Source organism: Tenebrio molitor, chromosome 2 (assembly GCF_963966145.1).
Source record: "Tenebrio molitor chromosome 2, icTenMoli1.1, whole genome shotgun sequence".
Classification (NCBI taxonomy): domain Eukaryota; kingdom Metazoa; phylum Arthropoda; class Insecta; order Coleoptera; family Tenebrionidae; genus Tenebrio; species Tenebrio molitor.
This window is the reverse complement of record NC_091047.1, coordinates 18,003,796-18,018,378: the sequence shown is the minus strand read 5'-3', so window position 1 is coordinate 18,018,378 and position 14,583 is coordinate 18,003,796. Positions and strand designations below refer to the sequence as shown.

Below are 14,583 nucleotides of genomic sequence, written 5' to 3'. Positions count from 1 at the left end.
TAAGAGTTATTACAGTTTTTTTCTTTTAGTTTTCCTCTTTTGTCAATTGTATTTCAGTAGGTATTTCTCAAAACTATTTCATATTTAAAGTCCATTCAAAAATCAAAAAACCACCAACGTCGCATTTTCCTCGATAATTACTATCGGAAACGCTGTCTAGTGTAAAATTTGGTGAGACTTGTCATTTTGAGGTTAAATGTTTATTAAGTGTCTTGTTTTTCTGGGCATGTTTAAGTAAAAATAATAAGAATCAATAAATAAATGAAACGTGCTGCTAATAAAACAATATGAACGAAATTCAAAGCAATTGAATTTTATTTTGAATCAAATAAAGGTCATAATTTATAGTTACCAACATAGTATGAAAAAATATCTACCTAGGGTCTTTTAAATTTTACCAACCTAAAGCAACAGGTGGTGGTTTTTTGATTTTTGAATGGACTTTACGTCACTTTGACATTTAATAGAGATAGGAAATAACTATTGAGAAATTGTGAAATACAATTGACAAAAGAGGAAAACCAAACGAAAAACAGTGTATAGTGCTTGTATCTTCCTAAGGAATTCTGACTTAAGCCCTAAATAAACCGAACAAAGACCCTACTTAGAGAAATTTATTGTCATATTGTGCCTGTCAATCACTGGAGGGTCTCCGACAAATATTTTGAGTACTACCCCAGGTAATTTTTTTCTCCGAGACCGGCTAGTGATTGACAGGTACAATATCACAATAAATTTCTTTAAGTAGGGTCTTTGTTCGGTTTATTTATGACTTAAGCCAAAATTCCTTAGAAAGATAAAAATACTATAAGAAAACAATCTACAACAAAAATTTTACTTACCTTGCTAAAATTTACGGTTTTTGTTAGCAAATCACAAAGGTAAGATTTACAAGTTCCAAACTTTTATGGTATTGGAGAAAATCAGCAAAACGGCTGACCTTTGGCGGCCACTTTTGAACTAACGAAATAGGGAAAAGACGTTTTTACGTATTAGCCGTACTTAATACATTTCAAACGCCTGCAAATATCCAAATTCGTTTGTTTTTCATAATAAAGTACGCATGAAGTGATGAGTAGGTACGTCAAAACGTTATTGTTCGATACCGCAGTGTTATAGTTACGTGAGCAAAAACATTTCTCTGCACTATTTCTGAATGAAAAACTCTATTGGCCGATTGCACCAACGGAAGTTAAATTTAACTACAAATTAAAATACTGGGTGCCCCAAAATTCGCGGAACAACTCAATGAGGCAACGTCAACTGATGTTAGGAAATTATGAGAAAAATAATTAAAAAGTTCTACTTATTCTCCATAATGTAGTGGGTTATAAAAACAATGGAGAAAATTGTGAAGATGATGCAAGTCATCTTTTGGACAATTTGAGGCATCTGTCGGTAAATTAAAAGTGAAATCTAAAGTACAAGAAAATGTAAACGAATTATTATCTTGCAATGTTTCTGTGGTGGAAAACAGTAGGTATTACTTTTAAAGATAAATTTGACTTGCAGGCAGTGTCATATGTAGGGGCTTTCTCAATTTCTAAATTTAAAATTGCCTTATTTGCCCAAAATACGGATATTCAACATATTTTTACTCTTTATAAGGAGCATGACAAGTCAAAATTGAAACTAAAATTCCGGGATATCAAAAATTATTTTGGTCAAAGGTAGTCCTGATTTTTCAAATAATTGTCGAAGCATTTATGTCAATCATTTTTTGAATATCAAAATCTGTCAAACACTTTGCGATGATGCCGAAAGATTTTTATGCATGCATTACAAATTATGTTGGTGTGTTTCGCGAAAATGTCTGTGACTCATAAAAAAGGTTCTGGTAGGCCAATCGTTCGTACCGAAAAAATCGTCACACGAAATAAGTTGAGACGGACATTTTCCAATTCATGATCACCTTTGACCAAGATAATTTTTGATATCCCGGTATATAACAAAAGAGTTGTGTGTTTGTGTTGTCAACATTTGAAGAAGTAAATTACCTATATTGGAAAGAAATTACGTATCGCCTTAGAACGAAAAATTAATTTTTCATGGTTTACGTGTAGGTACAAGCCATTTTCTGGAAATTAAAACAAAATTGTTGGATGCAGCAATCAATTTGATCATTTATAAAAAACTGCAGGACGTAAGATGAGTATTTGAAAAAAAAAATCGTCAAAGACATGTTAGGAAGAAAATGGGAATTTTTCAGAATACTTACATAGGTATTAAATTTTAGTTATTAAAGTTTAGTTGTTTATTGTTAATTTTTTTATTACAAATAATTAATAAAACTGTATTTTAAAGACATTTTACATTTGAAATTAATATTAAATGAGGAAAAATTATTAAGTTAAACAACAACCATCAAGCATGCTTATAAAATTAGTTGGGCCAAATGCTCGAGCCGCGCTGGAATCGCGTTTCCAAAAATTGGATAGCAGTGAGACGTCTTACTATAGTTTAATTGTCTGTGCCCTTCAGCCGCTAACAGAACTCTATAGGCCATGCCAAAACCAAATATAACCACCACCTGTTGAATTAAATTGGTAAAAACAAAATTCAGTACGGGTACTAATGGAAGTTTTTATATTATTACTAGGATGCTAGACCAATCAAATCTAAGTACACAACGTTGCCGGTTGATTTTCCGTATAGAATGCAATGTTGGTGGTTATTTAGTTTTGGCACGAACTATACCTGTCCTATTTTCGCAAAACTCCCTCATTTTATAATTTAAAACACGAAGCAGCACAAAATGACTCATTTTAGCAATGACTATAAAAATTTGTAATTTAACGTGACTCAAGAGACATTTGTAACAAGTTAGTTTTTATATAGCCTGATAAAGTTCATAAAACAAGATAATTTCTTAGGTAAATATTTACGCAAATCAGAGTATAATCGTTGCACTGAGTCACACATGACTTCGCTTAGAAAGAAGACCATTGTCGTATTAAATAAATGATACTGGTGTTGCACTATGGTTCAAAGCAATGATGAAGATATAATTTCTTCTAACAATGAAAACGACAGTTATAATGAGTGCTTGTTCGAGTTCGTGAGTGACTCATATCCAGTGTATTTTGTCAAACAAAGAAATATAAGCAAAGCTAGGTACTTAATCAAAAATTAATTTAAAAAATTTCTATACCTATACCTACTACAAATTCACTTTCACTTCTTCTCTTTACATTAGATCATTTTATTTTACACTGTAGTATTTTTAATTGACTAGTTTATTGCAGAAGATGCCGCGCCAATCAACGTCTAATACTAAAAAATGGACAGTCAGTAGTACATAGAACCAAACGACGTCTCCTGGCAATAATTTACTTCCACGATTTAGTCAATACTTTGATCAACAGTGATTGGAAATGGACGTTAATAGCTTTGTCGTCCAGTTATATGTTCACCTGGTTCGCTTTCGCCTACGTATGGATGATGGTCTCTGCTAATAATGGAGATTTAGATCTGAACACCAACACCACAAACCTATGTCTCCATGGTATTCAAAGCTTCGCCGGTTATTTATTGTTCAGCATCGAGACCCAAACGAGCATAGGATACGGTAATCGTTATATAAGCCATCACTGTCCTGAAGCTGTTTTATTGTTTTGTACTCAGATTGTAACCGGAGTTGGTGTCTGTGGTTTGCTCATCGGTGTTGTTTCTGAAAAAATAAGTGCTCCGGGAAAAGGCAATTCCATGAAATGTTTCAGCAAACATGCCACGGTAGGTTCAAAATTTTTAAGTTCATATCTAGCACGAAAACATTTTTATAAATGTGTAGTGATCTAGACCACAAATTGTCATCGCTTGATACTTTTTAATCGTAGATATGTCAGAGAGATGGTCGGTTTTGTTTGATATTTAGAATTAGAGATAACGAGAAAAGATATCACTGTCAAAACCAAGTGAGAGCTTATGTTGTTCAAAAACGAGATGGTGAACTTGTTTTAAAATCGATTAAACTGGAATCGTATGGACTACTCATTTGGCCCGTTGAAGTTGTTCATTTCATAAATTCGAGTAGTCCATTTTGGGACCTTTCGGCTAGGGATTTGGTGTTAAAAAGGTGAGTTGGTAATATTATTTTTACACTAATCAGTAACACCACAACAGAAATATTAGTGCTAAAAATTGAACAATATTTAAAAAATTCATAAACAGATGTTCCAAAGAGAATCATTCATTGCAGGTTTGAGGTAATTATTTCAATGGAAGGCACATCCTTGTCTACTTCCAAGATGTCAAACGCAACAGCGTCGTACCTAAATACGGAAATACTCTGGGGGCACACATTTCAACCCTGTGTACTCTACGAGCGAGAGCGTGAGTGCTATGTAGTGAACCATCAGCTGTTCAACACCACGAAAGAGGTTGTGATGCCTCTGTGCAGTGCTCGAAGACTGCGTGAAGTTTGCGAAGATATATCCCTGTTCCATAGTTATTCCTCGTATACGGACAATTCTCTGAGAGAAATGCAGTATACACAAAATTCAGACAGCATGACCCTGTCACCGGTTATAGTACATCGCTCCATGGATAATGACGAGAGTTGTGACACAAGTAAAGCGGTTAGTGACTCCGATAATGACGACGTTTCGGAAAAAAAAATAAGTAGCAAAGTAGAAATCGACCATAATAACGAAAAAATGGATGCTTTGTTTCTCAGTCTTCAAATGTTTCTCAAAGAAATGTATGATATTAAAATTGATTGTCAGGATTATTGCGAAACGTCATTTTAATTTTACTGTGACTAGAAACTTATTTTTAGGTAAAGAGAGAGATAAAAAACAGAACGTGAGGAGCAGAAGAGTAAATCGAGACATTTTTAATGTTTAAAAAAAGAAAATTGTGTTTTATTTTTCGTCACTTTTATTTTGCTGTCCCTATTTCACGTCCTTTCATTTTTTTCAAAGTTTTTGTTTCTGATCATTAATTGGATATATTTTACACTTGATATTGTTTAGTATAGGTACTTTGTCCAATTTTTTAGTGACATCAGGTACACAACCAAAATGTACGTGTATGCTTTTTTAGTGAACAGAAGTGTAGGTACACTATTCTTTATCATGGTGAGTGGTCGATGCGATCAAGCAAACCATGGCTAGCTTTGTAAATTTTACTTTTTCGACCAAATTTTTGTGGTGTAAATCAAATAGTAACTGTCATCGCTGTCATTCAGATTCAGAATCATCGTCAAGCATTCATTTCCAAATCTCGCAGTCTTATGTCGCGAAATGTAAATATAACGGGTGTCGAAGTTCGCGTTGCAGAGTCGATTGTGAATGCACTATACGGATAACGGGTAACAGATCAGCTGTTAAAATCTTACGCTCTTATACGAGTGCTGGGTTCTCAATTGACTCTACAACGCCAACTTCAATGCCAAATTTTAAAAAAGCAGCCTTTATAAGCCGTACACCCGCTCTGAAAACTACCGGCGTCCGTCGTCGGTCAACCCGAACATTATGCCCATGCCGGGCAATATTGCAAAGAAGTTTGGGTTTGGGAAACCGGATTCTTAAACCATAAACCGGAAAGTATGTGGCCGGTCTGCCAACTACCAACACACTTTTCCATGGGAAATTTCAAAAATCCCTAAATTCAACTTGACGGCTGTAAATTTCCCTAAGATAACTCACCGAGATAAAGAATAATGTACGGTCGATGGACAAATAAAGCTGGGACACTTAAAATTTAACCTATGTAAATCAGACTATTGAATTGTCAATATATTTGTCAGTGTCTATATAATATGTCATACCAAAGTTAACATATTTGTGATAAAGCCGTAAGTAATTAAACAATGCAAATTTGTTAATTTTGATTTATGTGATGGTCATTTTTGTTCCAGTTTTAATTGTCCATCGACTGTACTATCGAATTCATGAGAAACTGTAAGTACAGCAAAATTTTGTTGGAGTAAATTGGGCTATATGAAAATGTCAAATATAAACGTCTGTCATTATGACAGTTCGAATTTAACAATGCTCAATCCAACGTCAAAGGTATTTAGGTTATCTACTTGACATGTTGGACATTAGTAACCAGTTAACATACTCTCGTGTCAAAAATGAATTACTCCCTAGGATTTAGGGATACTCGTTACTAGGTTGCCATAAATTTGGTTAGGTTGGAGGCTATGTGGTTTCTGATGACAAACAAAAGATATCCCAAATATGTAAGACAGCAAATTAATTGTAACAGTTGCAAATGACTAATTTCTCGCTAAGTGATAGATGATTTTTCGTTTCACAATCAATTTTGGTTACTGGCAGCATATTTATTTGGATTTAATCTCTCAATTCAAAGTAACCAACCTTAGGCATTCAAAATAACTTTTGAAAATCCTAGTTACACACAACATGAAAAACGTTATTTCCCTAAACGTTCGAATTCTAGGGAGTAATTTATTTTTGACACGAGAGTAAAGTACTGTTAGATGAAATTTCAAATATACCGCCAGACGGCGAGGCCAGTGGTCCGGAGGCAGCGGGGGAAACACCGCTCTGCTTGGATCAAGAAACAGCAAGATCGAGGAGTAGTAATCAAACTCAAATGCAGTTATGTTGGTCATCTACCCAAAATAAATTCGTTTTAATTTGTCAGAGGCTTTTATTTAACAGTAGTGTTGTGAGGTCCGGTAATTGACTTAGTCAATGACCCATTTGACCGGTCAATAATTGTCAATGACTTGACGTATTTGACCAGTCATTTTTAAAATTTAAATTTCCCGCTTATAATGTTGAAGATTATAGGATATGATGACTGTTTGACAGATGAGATGAGGATGAGGTTATGTTGGGTTGTCTGATGTCATTTACGTAACTGAAAATACACACACACAGTTGTGTTGAAAGTTTTAAAGCGTTTTAAATTAACAAAAAGTTCAAATTCAAGCAAATATGTTAAAGAAAAATCAAAGTATAACTTCAAACAATTCAAACTTAACCTCACTTACACAATTTTAGAACAATAATTTATCGATCAATAAATCTTATAAAAAATGGAATTAAGAACCATTATTTGGTATTAAAATAATCCTTGACATTGAAAGAATCATTTTGTGATGTTTAACTAGTTCCTACTTTTTGACCAATAATGACTGGTAATTGACCGCCCAAGGACCGGTCAACTTTGACCAAAAATAAATGACCGGTCATTTATCCATCACTATTTAACAGTACTATGGCGGCCAAAAAATTTTGGCCGTCACTTTCTTGACATTCAAATAAAGTATAAATAAACCTTTAGGATTCGTAACCCCACTTTCGATTCTTGTCATTTTGACAATCAATTTGTTTGAAGCCCGGATATTCCAAAAATTCGACATGAATGAACAAAATTAGAGCAATCGTACATGGATAACCTGAGGTAAACGTTCTGTGTAGTAGAAATGACAAAATAATTTTGAGTTTTGAAATTTACCACCCAAAAAAAAAGTTCATAATCAAGACGGTAATCATGATGACAATAAAGTACGGATTACAATTTTTTTTTTTTGAATTGACACAATGACGGCCAAAATTTTTTGGCCGGCATAGTACGTAGAAACGTTACACTACAACATTTTTGAAAAGTTGACATAACTACAACGTTCTGCTGTCCTAGTTTTTCATGAATTCGGTAGTACACAGGGTGATTTATAATAGGTGTAAAAAACTTTGACATCGTGTTCGGGAAGACATTTTAAGAAAAAAAAAAGTTATATAAATACAGGTTATTCACGAGAAGGGTACTTGTAAATTTGTATTTTCCTGCAACCAACAATACCAATGGCAGTAACTACTAAATCAAACGTGTTATTTCTTTTAAATTAGAAAGCAAAGTAAGGGCCAGTTTCATAATAAACTATAAAGTCGAGTTTATCTTAACGTGACTTTAATGGATTGTTGCAACAATATGTTTCTATGGTAAATGATAAGCTTTAATGTTAAGGTAACTTTAGGCTTATTAGGTAAGTTGGATAAATTTGTCAGAAATGTCAAATTGACAGATAACCAGTATTATTTAATCAAAATTCAACAAATAAATTAACAAATTAAGTTAATGTAAAAGGTGTTCGAAGTATCTACCATCGGCGGCAGAATTCTTATCACACTTTCCATAAATGAGGAGCATGTCAGCCTTTTCGTCGTTATTGTAAACACAAATTCTTCGAATTGACAAAGATTTTTTGCTTTAACGTCAAAGTGACAAGACTAAGAGCCATCGTGGATTCAGTTATAATTATTTTCAAAATTTGAAATCAAGATATTGTTGCAATATGTACAGCGTGATCAACTATGACTGAGTCTGTTGGCAATGAAACAATTGAAAATTGACTCGTGTCACTTTGACATAATTTCCCTCCACCTTCGGTGTCGGGAAATTAATACTGTCAAAGTGACACTCGTTATTACCTAGGAGAGCCTTCGTGTTAAAAATCGATCATTTCAGAGCTCTCGTGGAATTACAACCGATTATTTTTCAAACTGGTCACGAATTATCAATTGTGCTTGGGAATGAATCCACGAGTGCACCAACACGAGTGAGATTCGCAAGCACAATTGAATGAGTGAAACCACTTTGAAAAATAGTCTACATAATTTGTACTACGAGTTGTATTCGGAGGACTATTCCATGCATGAACCAACTTTGACAATTTGGCAGCAAATCGGAAGAAGAAATTAACGCAGAAATCGAAGAAAATGTTGTCAACAACACAAAAAAGACACGTGAGTCCATTTGGAAGCAATTCTCAAGGCTGCATTCATTTGTTAAAAATTATCGCTGGGATCACTAGTGCTATTACCGAGAGAATCGCCCTCAAATGTCACATAATTTATATTGACAAATCACAACTCCGAATTGTTTGAATATCAACCAATCACAATTTAATTAAGCGGAAATTTTCCCTAGGAAAAATTTCCGATATAATTTACCCAGGGAAAAGTTTTTTCGGGCGATTCTCTTCCAAGTATACCTCGGGACACTCGTGTTTGTCGCTCAAAATTACCCTCGGGCTGGCGCCCTCATGTAATTTCCTATATAAACAAAAAGATCAATACGATAATAAACTAACACTATGATCACTACTAATTCACTACTAATTCATGAAAATACGCCAACATAACACTTTTATTTTCAGTTGTAACCTTATTTAGATCTTCCTATTGTTTGATTGTCTCGTTTGATTTCAGATACCTGCCTTTTGATTTTTCCGGTATTAAGCTATTTGAAGCTTGTTCTGCTTCCTTTAAGACATCTTCCGGTAAAACACAATCATTCAAACACATTTTGCGAAATTGCTACTTTTATAAACAACCAAATGTAACTATGACACCCTGAACATATCATGCAAACGTGACTTCCAACTCGAAAAAAGTTTTTTTGTGCTTAACAGGCTTAAAAATGATAATAGGGGTTGCTTTTTGTGGGTGTCAAGCGGCGAAGGTGACGATATACTCAGAGGATGAAATAGGGGTGAAGCGGCGAAGGTGAGGATATTTCCAACTCGAAAAAACTGTCTTTTTTTCTTAACAGGGTTGAAAATGGTAGTAGGGGTTGGTTTTTGTAAAATTAAAGTAGACAGTAATTTTTTTCTTGTTTTGAAGATCAAGTGTACAAAATTTCATCAAGATCGGAGTAAAACTGTAGATTTGCATACAAAATATATAAACAGACATTCAGTTTTATATATATAGATAGATGACAATTTCCACGAGTGGAAATATTCGGTCCAATTTTTTGAAACCATGGTAAGAAATGTGTAAAATTGTGTTTTTATTGGTCCATTTTTAACAAATGACAGGTGAGTGGAATAGTCAGGATATGAATCTATACAGAGCGATATTCGGCAAGAAAATCGCATGAATACATTAACCGTCAGTGAACGACAAAAAATGTACCTATCTAAAGTTTTTTAAAAATACATACCAAGACTGTACAATTTTAACTCGTCAACAAATTGAACTTTTATTTATAAAAATGTAGTAATTTAAATAAAAATTTTGCAATTTTTGTTATACTGGAAATATTTTTCTTTCCACCTAGAGTTGTCAAAAATATTTCCGGAAATATTTTATGTACCTATCCATGATAACAATAAACGTAGCTTCCTCATTGGGTAGTAGATTCATGATGCGATTCTCGACGATATTTCTTCACTCTAAATAAACAATATCGATACTAATGTAACTTCTAAAGTTGTACTAGCGACGAGTTGATAAGAGGAATTTATCGCTAAAAAGAACAATCTTATCTTGTTTGTTTAAATAAATTTCAGTTCAATACATTGCGATCAAAAAGAGTACTATGTTAAAATACGACGATGAAAATGACCAGTATATAGAAGTATCCTCCAATGAATCGGTTGACTTGCCCCATGTGTACCGAAAAAGATGTAGCATTTCTGCTACCAGTTACAGAAGGTAACCAACACAAATATTTCTTATTGTTGTTAGCAGGAAGAACTGATTTAATTACAGTTCAAGGTGCAGTATTAGGAGTAACAGAAACGAGGTGCACCACACTCGAATCATTAACAAAATCGGTCGACTGAACACCCATCATGTAAAAATCCCCAAAAAACGTCTCTTTTACTTTCGAGACTTGGGCAATACGTTGTTAAATATTCGATGGAGATGGATCACAATTACTTTGTTTGTGGTAAATTTTATCAGCTTCTTCGTTTTTGGATTATTGTGGATGTGGATTGCTTACATTAGTGGAGATTTTGAAGAAAATACCACGGATTTGTGCATAATTAATACGAAGAATTTGACAGGATATGTCCTTTTAAGTATAGAGACGATGCTGACCATTGGATATGGATATCGATATCCTACAGAGCAGTGTATACAGGGATGGATTGTGCCGTTTCTTCAAGCTTTGGTCAGTGTGGGTATTCAAGGAGTATTAATCACTGCAGTTTACGTGAAAATTTCAAAACCGTTTACTAAAAACACGCTTGGTTTTTTCAGTACAAAAGCTGTGGTAAGTCCTACGGTTATTTCATTCTAATTAAAAAACAGTTTTGAAAATATGTTTCAAGAAGAAAATAAAATACATAGGTACCTAGCACAAACATTTGTACAAAATATGTTGGTACAGAGAACACGACCAAAAACGATTAATCGTTTATAACCCCTCTACGTTTATAACGAATCGTGTGTTATCTAAAAACAAAAATCTAATGCATTTGTTTTAAATATTTCTATTGTAGATATGCTTGAGAGATGGTGAATTGTGTTTCGTATTCCGGATAACGGATTTAACTGGCAAAATTTCCATTGGAACCAAAATAACAATGTATTTCGTCGACAAGCAGGTCAAGAGTATCACAAATTCATTCGACATGAAACAAATGAATGTTCAACCTCACGGCTTTCTTATATTTCCAATTGAGATTATACACGTGATAGATTCACAAAGTCCGTTGTGGAAAGTACCTCCACATGAGTTACTCCTAAAACCGTAAGACCTTTTAATTTAGGAAGATATGTTTTTATAGAAGTTCTTTTCACAGAATCGAAATAATCGTAGTGGCAGAAGGACTTTCTGTAGTGACTGGTCAGCCCTCTCAAAATAGGACGTCTTACATAAATACGGATATTTTGTGGGGTCACAGATTTACCCCCTGCGTGAACTTCGACGGCAAAAAAGAAAAATACATAATAAACTATAAGGACATCAATAATATCTATCCATTTGATACACCTTTGTGTAGTGCCCAAATACTAGATGGCATCAAACATTCGAGTTTAGGTGTTTAATATGTGGTTGCGGTATAAGCAACACATAAAAAATCATGTACCTACATATAGTATAGTTATTTTTCTATTATTGATTCAAAAAATTGAAATTCACGCATAGTTATCGGTGCCTGAAGTGGGTCATTTTCTAACGTGTATTTCTTTTTGCATTGTTAGTAAGATCGAAACCATAGAAACCATACAAAACAGTGTGTGAAATGCGATTTCACGCACACGACTATTTCTGTGTTTCACTTCACGCACTGTATTTTATTAGTTACCTAGCAACATGGTCACTGCATTGAAACTTCAGAGTTCCTTCAAAAATTTGAATTTTTAATTTCAATTTTTTGAATCAATTATAGAAAAAATATTGTTTATATTTCGTGCGTGAAATTTGTTTTTGTGCATTCACAACTTCAACTTCAAACTCATACCTCAGGTTATCTATGTACGATTGCTCTATAGTTTTGTTTATTCATGTGGGATTTTTGGAAACTCTTAGTTTTAAACAGTTTAAATTTATTGGCAGAATAACAATATGCATGTCAAAATGACTAGAATTGAAAGTGTGGTTACGGTTCCTAAAGATTTATTTACACTTAATGTCAAGATAGTGACGGCTAAAATTTTTTGGCCGCCATAGTATAATGGGAACAAAATTTTCGAAACTGGAACGGCTGACTCTGAAATGCATTTGAAATTGTCTGTTGGTTAACCCCGGTACAATCCGTTCAACATATCCAACAATTCTTAAAGGTATTCCTTGTGCAACCACACTTATATTCTTTTCTTACCCTTCCTGTATTGAATCCGGTGATAACAAATTTACACGGGAAAAACGTTTTTTTGCAGAACAAATTGTCACAGAAATAATTAATTTCCTTTTTCTTTCGTCAAATTGCATTTTTAGTCTCTTGTTCTTCATTTAAGCAGGTGGTTAAATAGATGACAATTAAATGTGAGTTGACAATGTTGACATTTACAAAAACAAAAAACACGCGTTTACCCGATTCCGTTCATAATGCCGGAGTGACACTGCAGTCACGTGATATTCCCCACACTCTACCTTCGCCCATATTTTATGAACGCGCCCTGTATAGAGCTGTAAGAAGCAGTAGTTTCACTCGCGGGTTCAAATGGTCGCAGATCTCGAATCAGCTGACGAACTCGCAGGTGACTGCGCAATGGGAAGACCGCTGCTATTTGCAATTTTATTTATTTATTTTCTCGGTGACTATTAAGCGCATTCTGACATGCGGCATATCGTTGTATTCAGAAAAATAATCTCTTTCAAAATAGGAATAAAAAATATACCAAGCTCTTTGAAAAAATAATGTTGACTATCATCTGACCTTGAATGGCTTTTTGAAAAAAAAAAAGTCTATGTTGTGTTTATAGAGTTTTTAAAGTGATTTCTTCCAGTTTTTGTTTTATTTAAATTGAGCCCTAAATAACGGAGATATGGCTTACGGCGTTTTTTAGGACGCATCTGTATATAAAAATTGTTTAATTTATGTATTCCCTTATTCCCACTGATTCTCTTCATAAAATATTAAATAATATTTGAATCCTCTAATGTCATTTTCATTTCCGGCCTGGTTTTAACTCTCACATCTACCCGTATGATTATGGAATTAACTACGCCACTGGCAACTCATGGGTGAGTTGCGCAGTGCAATTTGATGACAAAAAATAAAAGGTGTCGCCGCCGAGTGAAACTACTGATTCTTATGGCTCTATACTGTGGTATAAGTCGACTCAAGTTGCAAAAAACCACTTTGCCTTTGCAACAGCACTTTTATGGCATTAGTCATTTGAAATTACTTTAAAACTGTACTTATGTGCAAAATATTCAATCCAAACTATGATTTTCTGGTCTTTTTGTGCCTTTATTTTGTTCAAAAATATCGAAAAAATGCTGTTGCAAATGACAAATGGTTTTTTGCAACTTGAGTCAACTATAATTAATCAGCTCTGACATTTAAACTTTTGAAAAGTCAAAATGGCTCGACTGACAGAGCAAGACAAAGTTTTCATTCTTACCAAATTGTAGAAGAGGAGTAGTCGATAAGAAGGGTTGCTACTCATGATGGGCTAAATAAAAGCACTGTTCTACAAGTAATAAGTAAAGAAGTGGTGGGAACAAGAAGGGACCGTGAGTAGAAGATCGATCATAATTTTCTTAATTGCTGTCAATGTCATCTTTAATCTAATTTCAAAATTACTAAGGTACTATATCTTTAGAAGGTAGCGCCATTCCGCTCCACAATTTTTCGCCTCGAAATTAAAAGAGATGGAATTATCGATAAATCCTGTGAGTGTGACAAAGATAGAATCTGTTTGACTCGATACAAACATCCCGTAAAATTGTGTATGCTTCTATCTTTGTCACACTCACGGGATCATGGCCAACTTCATCTAGCTTCCGCTGCGCTCCATACGGCCGTCCCAATATGCCAATTTTCATTGTTGAAATTGATTCTACTAACCTCAAAAAATCGTTTGGTAACTAGCCCCAACTAGCGGAGAAAAATGTTAATAACAATGATTGACGTATCTTTTCAAGTGTCATGAAGTTTCAAAAAGATATGAAAACCAAACGAAAATATGTAATAGTCTTGTAAAACTGGAAAATATATAACTATATTTAATACATTATTTACATAAAACAATGGAAAAGGAACAAAACTCAAAAGTAACGTAATTTTAAACAGCATAAAGGAGTGATAACTAAAGAACATACCTAAATGGGTGGATAGGTAGGTAGGTATGTAGGTACTATAGGTGGACATTAAAACCTGGGACATCCAAAATTTGCTCATTGTATATCAGACTTTTG

The 14,583-nt window shown here is 34.0% G+C and overlaps 1 protein-coding gene across 1 annotated transcript; it reads left to right on the top strand.

Annotated features, from left to right (window-relative positions):
* The first annotated feature begins 2,890 nt into the window (after window positions 1-2,890).
* Window positions 2,891-13,320, top strand: LOC138122654 (uncharacterized). Its single transcript, XM_069036910.1, has 8 exons — window positions 2,891-3,114; window positions 3,246-3,732; window positions 3,837-4,075; window positions 4,199-4,742; window positions 10,270-10,418; window positions 10,476-10,983; window positions 11,213-11,463; window positions 11,516-13,320. The coding sequence occupies exons 1-8, from the start codon at window positions 2,981-2,983 to the stop codon at window positions 11,760-11,762; spliced, it is 2,559 nt and encodes an 852-aa protein (XP_068893011.1). The 5' UTR covers window positions 2,891-2,980; the 3' UTR covers window positions 11,763-13,320.
* Window positions 13,321-14,583: the final 1,263 nt, after the last annotated feature.